This window comes from Zootoca vivipara, chromosome 10 (genome assembly GCF_963506605.1).
Source record: "Zootoca vivipara chromosome 10, rZooViv1.1, whole genome shotgun sequence".
Lineage (NCBI taxonomy): Eukaryota > Metazoa > Chordata > Lepidosauria > Squamata > Lacertidae > Zootoca > Zootoca vivipara.
The window spans coordinates 53,724,397-53,738,412 of record NC_083285.1 but is presented as its reverse complement, the minus strand read 5'-3'; the positions used below and the strand labels follow the sequence as shown (position 1 = coordinate 53,738,412).

Below are 14,016 nucleotides of genomic sequence, written 5' to 3'. Positions count from 1 at the left end.
ACAAGTCTCCTCCACTCTTATCCCCCTCCAGTTTGCTATCTTTCCATGCCATTGTCCCTCTTCCAGCCAATATGGACAAATCCTCCCCATCTTCCTGGTAGGGGAGAGAGGAAGAGCATCAAGGATGGAAGAGACTAGAGAAGGGATGTGTGGCCTTCCAAGAGGTTGTTGGGACTCCCAACTTTCATCAGCACCAGCCAGTGTGGACAGCCTGTGTTTGTCAATGGATTTCAACTGTACCAGAAGCAAACACTCATCTTCAAAATTGTGGGAATAAACAGCCTATTTAAATGCCATTAAATACAGTGGTACCTCTACTTACAAATTTAATGCGTTCCAAACACATATTTGTAAGTCAAAAAAATGTGTAAGTCGAATCCCATAGGAATGCATTGGGAGAAAAAAATTGTAAGTAGAAGCAACCCTATCTAAAAATTCGTAAGTAGAAAAAATCCTATCTAAACCACATCCAAGATGGTGGACGGAGCTCCATTCGTAAGTAGAAACATTCGTAAGTAGAGTTATTCATAAGTAGAGGTACCACTGTACTTCAGAACAAGTTAACATTCTCATATAAGCTTGCTGGGGGTATACAGGACCACCCAACCCACAAACAATAATACAACTGCTTCTGTAATATTTTACTGCTAAGGGCAACTCAGCAGTTTTTGATCCAAAGGATCCAAAGGAAATTTGTCCTAGGACAAATTACTGCAAAACACAAAAAGACAAAAACTGAGTCACTCTGCAAAACAGTGTGCCCGCCAACTACTGGATCTCTGCAGGTTCTTAGCAAATTTTAGGAGTATTTTTATTTCTCTTTCTTCTTTGGTCATCACCCGTAGCCAAGTTAAGATTTCCTTTACTGTATAAGGTACTGCTATTGATGCTGCACAAAACTACTTGACCAAAGTATTCTGTACTCACTTGGGGATTCTGCAAGCTGCTCCTGTTTCTCTTCCCTCTCCTGGTACTGAATTAAATGGGACCACAATGCAGATTTCCCCTTAAAAACAAAACAGATTTTCAGAAACCATTTGCAGCTTTTCCTGCTGCACAGTGCAGATATACCTAAGTCAGTTTTATGGTGTCACTTTTATATTTCCCTGCAGAGCAAAACACTGCATTTTAGCCTGCGATGCAGGTTAGGTTTAAAGAGCGTGGTTTCCCCTGGGGCCACCTGATAAGCTTCACAGCAGACGTTTGAACCCGAGAGTCTTGTATCAGAGTCCAACAGTTTTACTGCTACACCACAATGGCTCTTGCCATGCAGCAAGCAAGTGAAACTATGAATGGAAGAACTATGCAGGCCACACTCTGAATTGCACCTTTCTATCCTGTAGATTTACATGGGGCCTGGAGCCCTGCCTATCTGGACTCCAGCATCAGAACCAATCACCACCATGGCCTTCAGCTAACCTATAAAACTTTGACTGATTGACTTGACTGATTATGATTCTATATGTATGATCTAGTTGAGATTCCTGCATTGTAGGGGGTTGGACTAGATGACTCTCTGGGTCCCTTCCAACTCTACAGTTCTACGGTTCTAGGTACTTCAACCCATTCATCCAATCCACAAAGTTAGAGCTGCATGTGTAAGTACTTGTATTCCTTATATTGCATCACAAACTCGCCGATACCCATGCTACAAAGGGGCAAGGGCTGCGTTGCGCATGATGCTTTTTCCTAAAGAGTGCACTCCCATGTATGAAAAAACCCATGCCAATTAAGAAACATAGCTCTCGGTGGGTAAGCGCATCTTGCATAAAAAGAGATTCTATGTTCAGCTCTCAGTATCTGCATTTAAAATGATCTTAGGTAGCAGGGGCTGGGGAATGCATCTACCTGAAACCTTGGCAAATAAATAAAATGCCTGAATTCCATTAGATACTAAAGACCAAAATGCTTTAATAAGCTTGGTGTGGGTATAAAAACAGCACTAGCACTAGCAAACAGATTACAGCTGCCTCCAAAGATGTGATATTTTACTGAAAGGTGCAGGAGAACAATTTCCGATCGAGAGGATGAAATATACTGTCAATCTGTGTAGATAATATGGACCTAGATGGACCTCAGATTCAAGGCTCCTTTACTGAGATGGTTCCATGCAAGAACATGCATTGTTTCATCCAGTCATGAAGTATCAGGGCTAAAGCAGGTAACTGCTTGAAGCACCAGCAACCCACTGACAGAGCAGACAACAGTCCTGGGCTAGGTGAATCAATTGTCTAGCAGTGTAAGGCAAACAACATACGTTCCCAGAAGCACTCTAAGATGAGCGACAGCTTAGTCCTAAAAAGGGGTATGAAACAGTATAGCAGCTGAGGGTCTTTGTGTTTTCCAAGTCACTGACCTGTTTGACCAGTAGTCCGTGACTCCAAATTCTTTCCAGCAAGTCACAAAGGCTAGCGATGAGCGTATTCTCTTCCAGACCCGTTATGTTGGCCTCTCCATGTCCAAGCTCAACAGCTTCATGGCCCATCTTCTCTACCAGCATACGTTTAGTCTGCAAACAAGCAAGGGATTTACAAGCATCATTACGCAAAGCATGGACATGCAACACAGTAGCCCAAGGATTCCACTGAGCTGGTTTTTATGCTGATTTTAATTGCTGTCTCTGTTGCTTTATTGCCTTTCTTTATTGCCTTTCGTCCTGTGATGTACTTCTATTTTCAGGTTTTGCAAGTGGCCCAAATTTGGCAAAAGGTGCTTTAGAATCATCTTAGTAAACAAAAAGCAGCCCAACAGCAACTGGATTAATCTATCATGCTTTGCTTTAATTTCTAGTGATGTCAACCTCACTGAGGCTGGTTGAAACGTTATGCGAAATAAGCTACAAAGCAGGACTCCCTCTTAGTACGTGCAGAACCAGTGAGATGATCAGATATGTAGACTCTCCCAAGGGATAATGCTCTGCAGTCTAACACAAGAGGGGGAAATACTAGTCCTCTACATGCAAACCACTTCCTATCCCATTCATAATAAGTAAACCATAAAAAACAGCCATATTCCCACACATTTTGACAGGAAACTATAGTATACTCACAAGCATTTGGGTATTCTTTCAAGGCTATGCTTCCACTCCACAGTGAAGGGTTTGAATGAGGGGAGTGGAACCATGTCTCCCAACACAGATGTTTTTTCCCCAGCAAACCACATTTTTACCACACACCCACGCTCAAAATATTTACCTTCATTCGACATTCTTTGAGTAAACCTTCTACGAATTTCCAGTTTGTTTGAGCAATTACAGCAGGAGAAAGATCGGAGAGTTTGGGCTGCCTCAGATTTTTCCCCAAGGTCCTTGCTTCTTGCATGTACTTCTAATTCAATGATAATTAAAAAAAAAACTTGAATGAACACAAAAAACAGAGCACAAACACCTCTGGCCTCCTTAATCGACAAACTAACTGTTCACTAAAAAATAAAACAAAAATAATAATATGTGGGGCCAAGGTGATCCCCCCCACTCCCTTAAATGTCAAGAAGCTGAAAGTTAGAGGTCAGAGGGGGGGGGAATACCTGCACACATAGTAAGTTTTGTGTAGATAGTTTTCAGCAGGCATCAGCCTTATAAATACACAGGTAGGAAGAGAAGGATAGCCTGCAGTTGAACTGCATGGGCTGTCAAGGACGATGGCTGGCTACACAGCTCACATCTGTTTTCTGCCTCTTAGTGGAGTCGGATGCAACAGACTACCAAATATATTTTGGTGCCTGAGGCAGAAAGCCCACATTTTCACAAACACAAGATATTACAAGATATCCTAGATATTACTGCCATTCAACTGTGCCCCCAGATCTGCTGAACTGAACTGCTTCAGCCTGATGAAATGCAGGGCGGGCCATACGGGTGGGTGGGAGAGATGCACCCTCATATTCTTGGGACACATCCTGATCATTGGAGGATGACCACAGTAAGGCGATCCTCTCCACACTTCTACCTTGCACCTATGACATTGGAGCAGGCACCCCCAAACTCGGCCCTCCAGATGTTTTGGGGCTACAATTTGCATCATTCCTGACCACTGGTCCTGTTAGCTAGGGGTGATGGGAGTTGTAGTCCCAAAACATCTGGAGGGCTGAGTTTGGGGATGCCTGCGCTGGAGGCACAAAGAAGAGGAGCAGGGTGGCTTTGAAAAAGCTCTTGATGATCCTTCACGCCTCTTCCTTTGCACCCCTGATGGCAGAGATGCAAAGGAGAAACGCAGCGGGGGAGGATCAGAATGCTCACAAACCTGAGCAAGGTTCTGCAACAACCATTTAAAGTACCATATTTTCCGGCGTATAAGGCGACTGGACATATAAGACGACCCCCAACTTTTCCAGTTAAAATACAGAGTTTGGGATATACTCGCCGTATAAGACAACCCCTCTTCCTACGATAGTCCGTGGGCTGGACATGCCCGCGCTGCCCATATTCAAAATGTCCGCAGCACCAGAAATTGCTTCTGCGCATGTCTGGAAGCCGAAAATCGCATCTGGACATGCACAGAAGCAATTTCTGGCGCCACGCTGCCCGTTTCCAAAATGTTCGCAGTGCCAGAAATTGCTTCTGCAGCTGCATATAAGACGACTCGGCGTATAAGACGACCCCCAACTTTTGAGAAGATTTTCCTGGGTTAAAAAGTAGTCTTGTACACAGGAAAATACAGTAGTCCCCCCCCCCCAATAAAGTAAGTGACTGTGCAAGGATCAAACAGCAACTGCTTTGGAAAATAATGGTGGAGAGACCTTAGCAACAAGCTAGAGAAAAGGGTGAGGATTAGGACAAGGAAAGGTGGTAGTCATCTTTTAAAGTGTGGTTCCAGTCAGATAAGTAGCAGAAAAAGACCACCTATATGGCCTTGGCCTTTGCAAGCCACCTTGACAATATTAATATGAGAATCAGGATGTTAGATGTAACAAACAGAACTAGCTCTGCATCTGCCGGGACCTGACTGGCCGCGCATCTCAAATTTTTTGCCTGCCCAACAAACTGTTCTGGAAAATGAGAGGCTGAACTTGAACATCTTTCTTAGGCCTCCTGTTGTAAAACCAACACGAGGCAGGACCCTGTAGCAGTGCGAGAAGCATCTGCCTGATCAGAACCACACTTTACGGACTGCTATAGAGGGGTGCATAGAATTCTACCCAAAAAAGCAGCGGTTAGCGTGAGAAGGAAAGCAGCTCTGGGCAAAATTAAATAAAACATACCAGAGAACATTCAGAGAATGATTTTTTAGGTAGTCGTGCAGGAGGAGGTGGGCCCTGATCCCACTCCCAGAATGCCAGTGAGTTCTGATGGATCAAGAACTCCTCCAATGGCTAAGAGGAAGGTGGAAGTAACGAATGGCAGAAGCAGCAGATGGAGAAAAAGGAGGCGGCAGAACATGCATGCGTAAGAGTCAAAGCAAAAACAGAAAGAAAGAATAAATACAGTACAGGGATGAAGAAATTAAAAAGCATGGAAGCAATTCATATAAAACGTCACAAGGAAACGCTTCTGAGCCGTCACATTCGATAGCATCAACACTCACAAATAACACATTCCTTTTGTTTCAGCAGAATAAGCTTTCACATTTGGGTATGTATAAAATGCAGGGCCTCTCGCCCTCCCTAAAACTGCACTCACTGTACTGGATGCAGAATTCAGCAATGTCACAAGGACCAAATGGCATTAAGAATAAAAAGGTAAATAAAAAGAAAGAAGCACAGTGACTTTGATCCTCGCAAAAACCCTGTGTTGTTCTTGCTTGTTTCAAATGGGCAAAAAAAGATAAAGACGTATGGTGTTTTAACAAGCCAGACAGGAATCCCTAACCTTCAGGTGCAGTTATAAATCTAGCACGCTCCCATTTAAAAGGCTAAGCAGCATGCCACTCGCACACAAGTTGCTGGGATGAAACCAAAGCAAAACGTGCTTGTTTTGCTCAAGCGCTTAATCTCCAGGAAAGACTTATTTGTAAGTCAACTGCTAAGTATAGGGCAGAAAAGAACTGCAATCTGGGGCTCTGAGGGCAGAGCCACTCATTGCAGACAACCTTGGCCTGCTACATCTCATCCACAGCTTGCAGGAAGATTTCTCCTACACTGTCATGTCACCAGGCTGTGTGTTTCCGCACCACCATCAGCCAATGAGGCAGAACATGGTTGGGGAAAACACGCACACAGCTGCAATATCACAATTAGTACACATAATGAGAGTATGCAGTTTGACACTTTTGATGGTGCCCCCACTTTGCCCATAACTCACTTCCACCCCGATATAGAGTTCTACATGTTTATAACTCCGCACAGGAAGGAAGTCCCCTTTTCATGTCAATCATTCCTCCTGCCTACAGACTTGGATGTGGAATCAGAAGCTCATCATGCACAGCTGAAAAGGAGAGACTGCCTTGGATGCCCAAGGACAACTTACCCAAGGACTGTTATGGATGAGAAGAAGACTTCCATGCGCTTATGGGGCTCTGCAAACTAGAGGCAGCTTGAGGAGCCTTATATGCACATCGGGCCCTCAGTAGAACTAGAAGCCATAATTAAGTTGATGGAAGCTTAGCTTAGCATTCATTTAAATGCATAATTCAGGAGTTGCTTTGATGTTCAGCACACTGGACAAGCGGATCAGCGGGGGTCTGTAATCCTTTCTGAAAACTGAGCCTTTTGTTAAATTGAATGGATTTAGCGATCTTATGGGATAAGGGAGGACATTAAAGCAAGTTCCTCCTGGGAATTAAATCCCTATCATCTCCCATTCCCAGAAGCATTCCTCCTTCTTCCCTGAAGCCATACAGATGAATTTTAGAAGAGCAAGTGAGTGCAACTATAGGAAGAGGCTAACAATAATCTCAAAATACAACCGAGAGCAATGATTTCTGACGAGAGAACAGACCCTTGGGGAAGCAAGAAAAGAAGCCAGTCTACATGTTAGGCTTGCGGGGACTGTGTGCGGGGAGAGGACAATTCTTTCTAGACAAGAGATGGTTGGAAGATGGTATCTCAGCTTTTGAATTGAACCTCCGCTAAGGAGGCCCTATAATCCTTTTTTTTTTCAGGAACCTGGACCCTGTTAACTGCTCCTGTCCCAGATTTTTTTCCTTTGGTGTGGGGAGACATATATGCTTTATGCGAAGGTCTTGCTCTTAAGTTTTGACAAAGCCATTGCAGCCAAACCCTAAATGGATAACAGGTATTGGGTGTCTCTGCTATTAACCACAGCACTTACCTCTCGTAAGTCATTGTCCAAACCAATGTGCTCTGAATGTTGCCGGAGGCGATCTTTCCTGCGCTGTGCTGTAGCGCTTCGGCTCACCCACCGACTGAGGTTATTCGAAAGAAAGAAAGAAAGGTAGGAAAAGGTGTAAGAAACAATTACATGCCAGCTCCGGAAGGTGAAAAGGTTAGCACAGGGTTACATCCAATGTTAGTACTAGCTCAAGAGCAGACTCATTGAATGTAATGGACATGATTAACTTAGACCCATTTTTTTTTTAAATATTCCAATACAAGCCTCATGACTCCAAAAGGGCCCATTACAAACAAGACAGATGGTGACAGAGATAAAATGAAGAGAAGAGAGGATGCCATGGAGACATTCCAAGTTATTCTTCACTGGCTAGGTCAGAGGTTGCCAGTGTGGCATCTGCAAATGATAGTGTGCCTAATCAGAGTCTCCTATGATGCCCATGGAAAGTCTCACTAAATATCCTCTCAAAAATCCACAGCACATGGGAGACATCTTTGGTCTTCCTGCTCAGTTTCTCTTTGCACTGATTCAGCCTCTCCTACCCTGAACACGCCCACTTGTTCACGCCCACATTTCGCTGGATGCCAGCATTGGACGCCCACTCTCTCATTTGTTTCTGAACAATTAAATGAATTCCAACTGGAAGAGACTTCCTCAGGCCAACTAGGTGGGAAAGGGTTAGTCCAGGCATCCCCAAACTGCGGCCCTCCAGATGTTTTGGCCTACAACTCCCATGATCCCTAGCTAGCTAACAGGACCAGTGGTTGGGGAAGATGGGAATTGTAGTCCAAAACATCTGGGTTAGTCACAGCTGCAGGAGAATACCTAAGCTCACAGACCCACCGGGCCACACTGGCTCTCAGCTCTTCTAAGAGCCTTCTTAGAGAATGTCTACATTTAAACACATTTACAAAAGCCAAAGTCAGTTGAGACCATAAGCGTTACAAATACATCTATAACATTGTTATAGATGCCTGGTAAGGAGAAACAAGTTTTCTCCAAGGGCAGCAAGTCAATACCACCAAATCTTCATACTGGAATGTGCCCCTTACGGGTTTCCTTAGAAGAAGAAAAAGAGGGCAGGAACTTCTCCCTGCATTACCTCCCTCTTCCCCACGCTTTCCTACACTGGAAGGAACACACGCCAAACATCACACTCTTCATTAAATCCAAGTCCAAGGCAGGATACAATATAATAAACAAAAGGCATAAAACATAATGGGTGGAATTCAATTAGGTTTGTCTCAGAGCAGACCACTGAAATTAATGAACATGACTAAGTTAGGCCCATTAGCTTCAATGGGTCTACTCAACATAAAACCTAGTTGATTACCACCCAATAAAACCATGCTATATCAAAATACTAATATAACCTGAATACAACAAATCAGTCAGGGCATCTTCAGTAATAATTCAGCAAAAGGCTAGGGCAAACAAGCACATTTTTAATTGGTGCTGAGGCCCAACAGGATCAGTGCCCATTAAACCTGCAAGGGAAGGGTGCTCCACAATTGGGGTGCCAGTATCAAAATCATCCTCTCTCATGTACAGTGTAGAGGACACCGCTAAAGGCAAAAATCCAGGGTTTCTTACTCCATCTGCAAAAAATGTTCAGAGATGTAAACGGCTCTTGTGCTCATTTTGCTGGTTGCTCTACCAAACCAATACATGTAACACATTATGCTCCTTTGTAAGTAATTACAAAGAATTACAGGATAATCAGTGGAGATTAGTGTATTAGAGAGCTTATTTAACTACTTTGATTTCACAGCATACGCGTTCCGATTCCCTCCAAGTTAACCTGCAGTTTAAAATCAATCTAAGGAAACCCAATGAAGAGGTCTGCTCCTGCTCGATTATAACTCCTTTTGTTACCAGAAAAAGAGAAGCTGGAGACTCTGATCGGAACTCGAAAAATCAACATTTTGTAACAGGTTAAACACTGAAAGTTTCAGCTCCAAAGACAAAGCTTGTAACTGGCAAGAACGAAATACAATGTCCAGGGGATAACAGGAAGCATCAGTGCAGATGATAAAGTACTGCAATAATATAGCCTTGTAAATAAGCCCATAGCAAAGAGCATGTAAATTATTTTTTTTTTTACTAGAGTGCTAAGATGCTATCAAAGCTTGTGTTTTCACAGAGGAAGAGAAGCCCCATAGCTGAACTTCGTCCCTCCTCTGCTAGCCTACTTGGTTAAAAGGCGGTTTTTACAGCTAGCCTGCATTTCCATTCAGGCTGAGGCTGGAGGAGTTTCTCCTCCACTGCAGCCAGTCTACTCACTCACCCACATAGAACTTAGCTACATGAAATCTATGGTCACCTATAGCTACCAAGTGAGTTTAACACTAGGCTTCTGCAATATATCCTCAACGTGATTTGGCACAGGCTGCAGTACCTGAAGCTACTGGGTACTCTTCAGGGGAAAGCCTCATAGAAGATACACTACGCAGTGATGGCCAAACTTGGCCCTCCAGCTGTTTTGGGACTACAACTCCCATCATCCCTAGTTAACAGGACCAGTGGTCAGGGATGATGGGAATTGTAGTCCCAAAACAGCTGGAGGGCCAAGTTTGGCCATCACTGCACTACAGTAATGCTGCCAAGGGGAAGGGACAAGCTCATATCTAGGTATCGGCCTAGAGACTACACTGAACATACTATTCCCATGCATTCCAAGGGGTTATTACAGTTGCAAAAGCTTACTTGTTGTTGGTAGGCCCAGCTGCCAGCACGTCTGACTGAAGCTTAGGGAAGAAGCCTTGTTCATATTTGCCTTGGCCTATCTTCATATCAAGCAAATGAGGATGGATTGCAGTGTGATCAATCTTCGTCAGCCGCTGTTCAATGGCTTGAGCTGAAAATAGTAATTAACACACAAACAATTTCTTTTTTTAGTTAACTGAAACCAAGGAACTTTTCTTCCACAGGCAGGATCTATCTTTGGAGCCAGCACACCTGAGGTAAGTTGTGGTCAGTCTATACAGGTGAGGCAAGAACAGAGGCCATCAGTAGACAGGACCATGGTTACTATTAAGGACTCCTAGAAAAATGTTCACCGCAAGCATATCGCTTGAGTCGCCATTGCTAAATGGGGATGAGGGAAGTTGCTTTTCAAACACGGGCTGAAATATCAGTATGTCCATATTCAAAACCAACTCTGTTCCTTGGTGAACAACTGGAGCAAAACACGGGTGAAGGAACACAAGATTCCATGCCTGTGTGTTAGTCAAGCAAACATTGTGTGTTGGATTCAGATCCGTGAAATTAATAGATCAGAAGGAAACTTGATAATACTATCAACTTGATGCCTTTCAAGACAAAGCGCATGAGGTTCTGGTGCCAGCATATCGACCGAAACTAGCCTCCGAAGAAAAAGCAGACCTGAAAATTTAAAATGGTTTCGAACACAAATTAAACTTTTTTGTTTGGTTGTTTAAATTCCAATGTTTCATTTCTAAAGATAAAAGAAAATGGAAAAACAACAGTTTGACATATATCATATCTAGCCAGCTGCAAGAAATACCTTTAGTGACACTAGCATAGCTTTCACAGGTAAAAAGGAATTGCACAGCTAAACCCCTCAATGGGGACTTTTACATTCTAAATCAGGGGTCCCCCGAACTAAGGCCCGGGGGCCGGATGCAGCCCAATCGCCTTCTCAATCCGGCCCACGGATGGTCCAGGAATCAGCATGTTTTTACATGAGTAGAATGTGTCCTTTTATTTAAAATGCTTCTCTGGGTTATTTGTGGGGCATAGGAATTCATTAAAAAAAAATCAAAATATAGTCTGGCCCCCAACAAGGTCTGAGGGACAGTGGACCGGCCCCCTGCTGAAAAAGTTTGCTGACCCGTGTTCTAAATGGATCCAGTCAACATTTTTTATTTCAGAATGTTTTAGGGGGTGGGCTGGCAAGTGAAGATTTTTAATTCTGATTCTCCTGCTGGTTTCCATGAACTCTCAGATTGTACTAACCCAATTTAATGCTTTGTTTTTCTTGAGGTGTTTTGCATTGCTCCTTTTTGTTTTACTGCACTGTAAGGTGGTGAAGGGGAGTCAAAGGAGGGATATAAATTAAAGCAAATGAATATCATAAAATAAATCAAATAGGGTAAAATACAACTTCTGAGTAGCTAGTATCTTTCTCTCTCTCTCTCAACTTGTACACTGTATTCTTTTAATATTCAATTGGGAGCCGCCCAGAGTGGCTGGGGAGACTCAGTGAGATGGGCGGGGTATAAATAATAAATTATTATTATTATTATTATTATTATTATTATTATTATTATTATACTGACAACTGATAGACCTGTACATACCTGCTTCTTTCAACGTGTTGCACTTCTGATATGTAGACGTTCTTAGTGAAGGAACCCGGACATTATACAGCCTTATCTTCTCTATTCGGGAATCAAACACTCGCAAAAATGGGTCTTTTTCTTCCCAATGGGACATAATTTTATTGTCGATGAATGTTGCAAACATTTGAGTTTCAATGAAGTGCGAGAGGAATGGGAGGTAAGGCTCAGGTTGGTCAGAGAGAAATGAAGCCTAGAGTTGAGGGAACCCAAAAGAAAAAGTTACACCTTGCAGTATCCTTGTTTTCCATTTCAGTAATTGTCCAATTCTGTCCCAAGCATACTTTCACAGGGAGCCTGCATAGACCAATAGCAAAACAGTGACCTAGTTGGCACGTCACACTAAACCAAATTGAAAAGAAACTATGGTTTAATGCCAATGAGCTCAGGCAGTTCTGTAGCACTCCTCCCTTGCTCAAGCTGCACTACGAATGAAACAGCCTACAGCCTGGCTAACAACGTCAACTTTCCTCCCGTAAAGCTGCAAGAAGTCATCAAGATCTGCTCTCGTCTTAATATTCATGATGGTTTGGAGGAAACAGTTCATAAGCCCAAGTTCAGACCATGGTCTGTTCGTCTGCAGTGCAGCAGCCTGAACAGAAGAGGGAGGAGCATAATGGGAACTTGTTCACATTTAAACTATGGTTTAATGTAACACAACGAACAAGGACAGTGACAGAGATAAGAAAATAAAAAAAACATTATTGCACCAGGATCTCCAACCCAAAATGTCTCACCAGTGTAGAGTACCTATGTGCTACTTTTCACTCTTAATACACAGATTGGTTACCATAGTTGGCTGAGGGGCACTTTTTTCAGGGCAGATACACAGGGCCAAATATCTCACCCAAGAAAATGATAGCTTTGACTATCACAGAGACTACTCCATATATATATATATATATATATATATATATATATATATATACACACACACACACACACACACACACACACACACACACAAAGGAAGTACGCCTTTGCCATTACTGGCAATAAATAAATCCCACAAGATTCCGATAAATTTTCCACACCAAATCTACGGTTCAAAAAGGAGAAAAATCCATGTCAGCATCATTTTGGATCAATTTGAGCATCAGCTGCCTCCTCAAGTAAGTACTCATCTTCTTACTCAACATGCAACTGAAGCATTTTCTAGTAAAAAAAATAAACCAGCCACCTAACAAGGCCTAGACCAGGCATCCCCAAACTTTGGCCCTCCAGATGTTTTGGACTACAATTCCCATCATCCCTGACCACTGATCCTGTTAGCTAGGGATCATGGGAGTTGTAGGCCAAAACATCTGGAGGGCCGCAGTTTGGGGATGCCTGGCCTAGACAAAACCAGACTGCATCTAAATCATGGGTGAGGGGACCTGCTTTACCACAGCTCCCATCACCCCTGACAACTGGCCATTTGGGAGTGGGTGGGAATCTGGATGTTAACAGAGCCCAACAACATCTGGAAAGCCATAGGTTCCCCACCCCTGACCTAAATAACAGCCATCCCCATTTTCACTTGCTAAGCAATTTCGGGTGCCAAAATTCAAAAAGAGCTTTTGCTCTTTGAATGGGAAGAGAATCTAAATATATAATAGAACTATTGGCATGAAGCTGCCTTAACGCCAAACCGTTTGGCTGATCTAACTTCAGTATTCTCTAACTCAAAAAGTACTTTGGGATCCTTTAAACTGGAGATGGGGGACTGAACTTGCGATGCTGCAAACGAGATCATGTGCTCTACCACTGAGCTCCGAGCCTTCAAAAGGCAAGGCAACCGATTTGATTGTTACAAGGAAAATATTTGGCTGCTTTTACTTTGTCAAAATTCTGCATCTGTTCCCTGTTGGTCAGCCACGATTCCCTGTCTTGCGCCGCTTGAATGACGAAAGCATCATAGTCAGAAAACATCTGCGTGAAGCGGTTGGCGAAGACCTCTCGTAGCTGAACGTTCAGTTTGTAGTCCCTCAGCTCCCCGTCTTCACACTGGAGCTTAACATTCCTTTCCTTCTCTTCCAGAGGAATGTTGATGCTCATTTTATCCACTGTCACCCCTGTTCTCTTTGCCAAAGCGTGGAGGCGGGCAATAGTCTCATTGCCCTTGAGCAATTCATACATGTTGATGGTGTTGCTGGGTACGTTCCCATTTTTTTTGTCATTGGCCAAGTCATTGAGAACTAGGTTCTTAAACTTGGTGGCACTCTCACTACAATGAAGGGTGCCCTCAAGGGGAATTCCAAACTGAAGCAGAACTTCGGAGATTTCCTGGATGAAATCCGGCTTGTTGGGAAACTGAGGAAGTTCCTCTGGTAACTCAATAAAGTGGTTATCGATATCCACGAAGCAGAGGTTAGCCTGGAGGAGGGGGGAAAGTCAAATATTATTATTAAATGTATTAGTTGCCTAATACAGAAATAGTCTTCGGGG

The 14,016-nt window shown here is 43.3% G+C and overlaps 1 protein-coding gene across 3 annotated transcripts in view; it reads right to left on the bottom strand.

Moving 5' to 3' along the window:
• Positions 1-14,016, bottom strand: part of DENND5B (DENN domain containing 5B) — a 100,822-nt gene that overhangs the window by 21,507 nt on the left and 65,299 nt on the right. For 2 of the 3 annotated variants that reach the window (XM_035126605.2, XM_035126606.2), the window contains 7 exons: positions 13,408-13,944; positions 11,551-11,782; positions 9,935-10,085; positions 7,208-7,301; positions 3,195-3,326; positions 2,357-2,509; positions 928-1,006 (listed from right to left, as the gene is read on the bottom strand). In XM_035126605.2, coding sequence (XP_034982496.1) covers positions 928-1,006; positions 2,357-2,509; positions 3,195-3,326; positions 7,208-7,301; positions 9,935-10,085; positions 11,551-11,782; positions 13,408-13,944 — 1,378 coding nt within the window. Of the gene's footprint in view, positions 1-927; positions 1,007-2,356; positions 2,510-3,194; positions 3,327-5,199; positions 5,302-7,198; positions 7,302-9,934; positions 10,086-11,550; positions 11,783-13,407; positions 13,945-14,016 lie in introns of all 3 variants that reach the window. The other variant, XM_035126607.2, reaches the window with a different exon arrangement.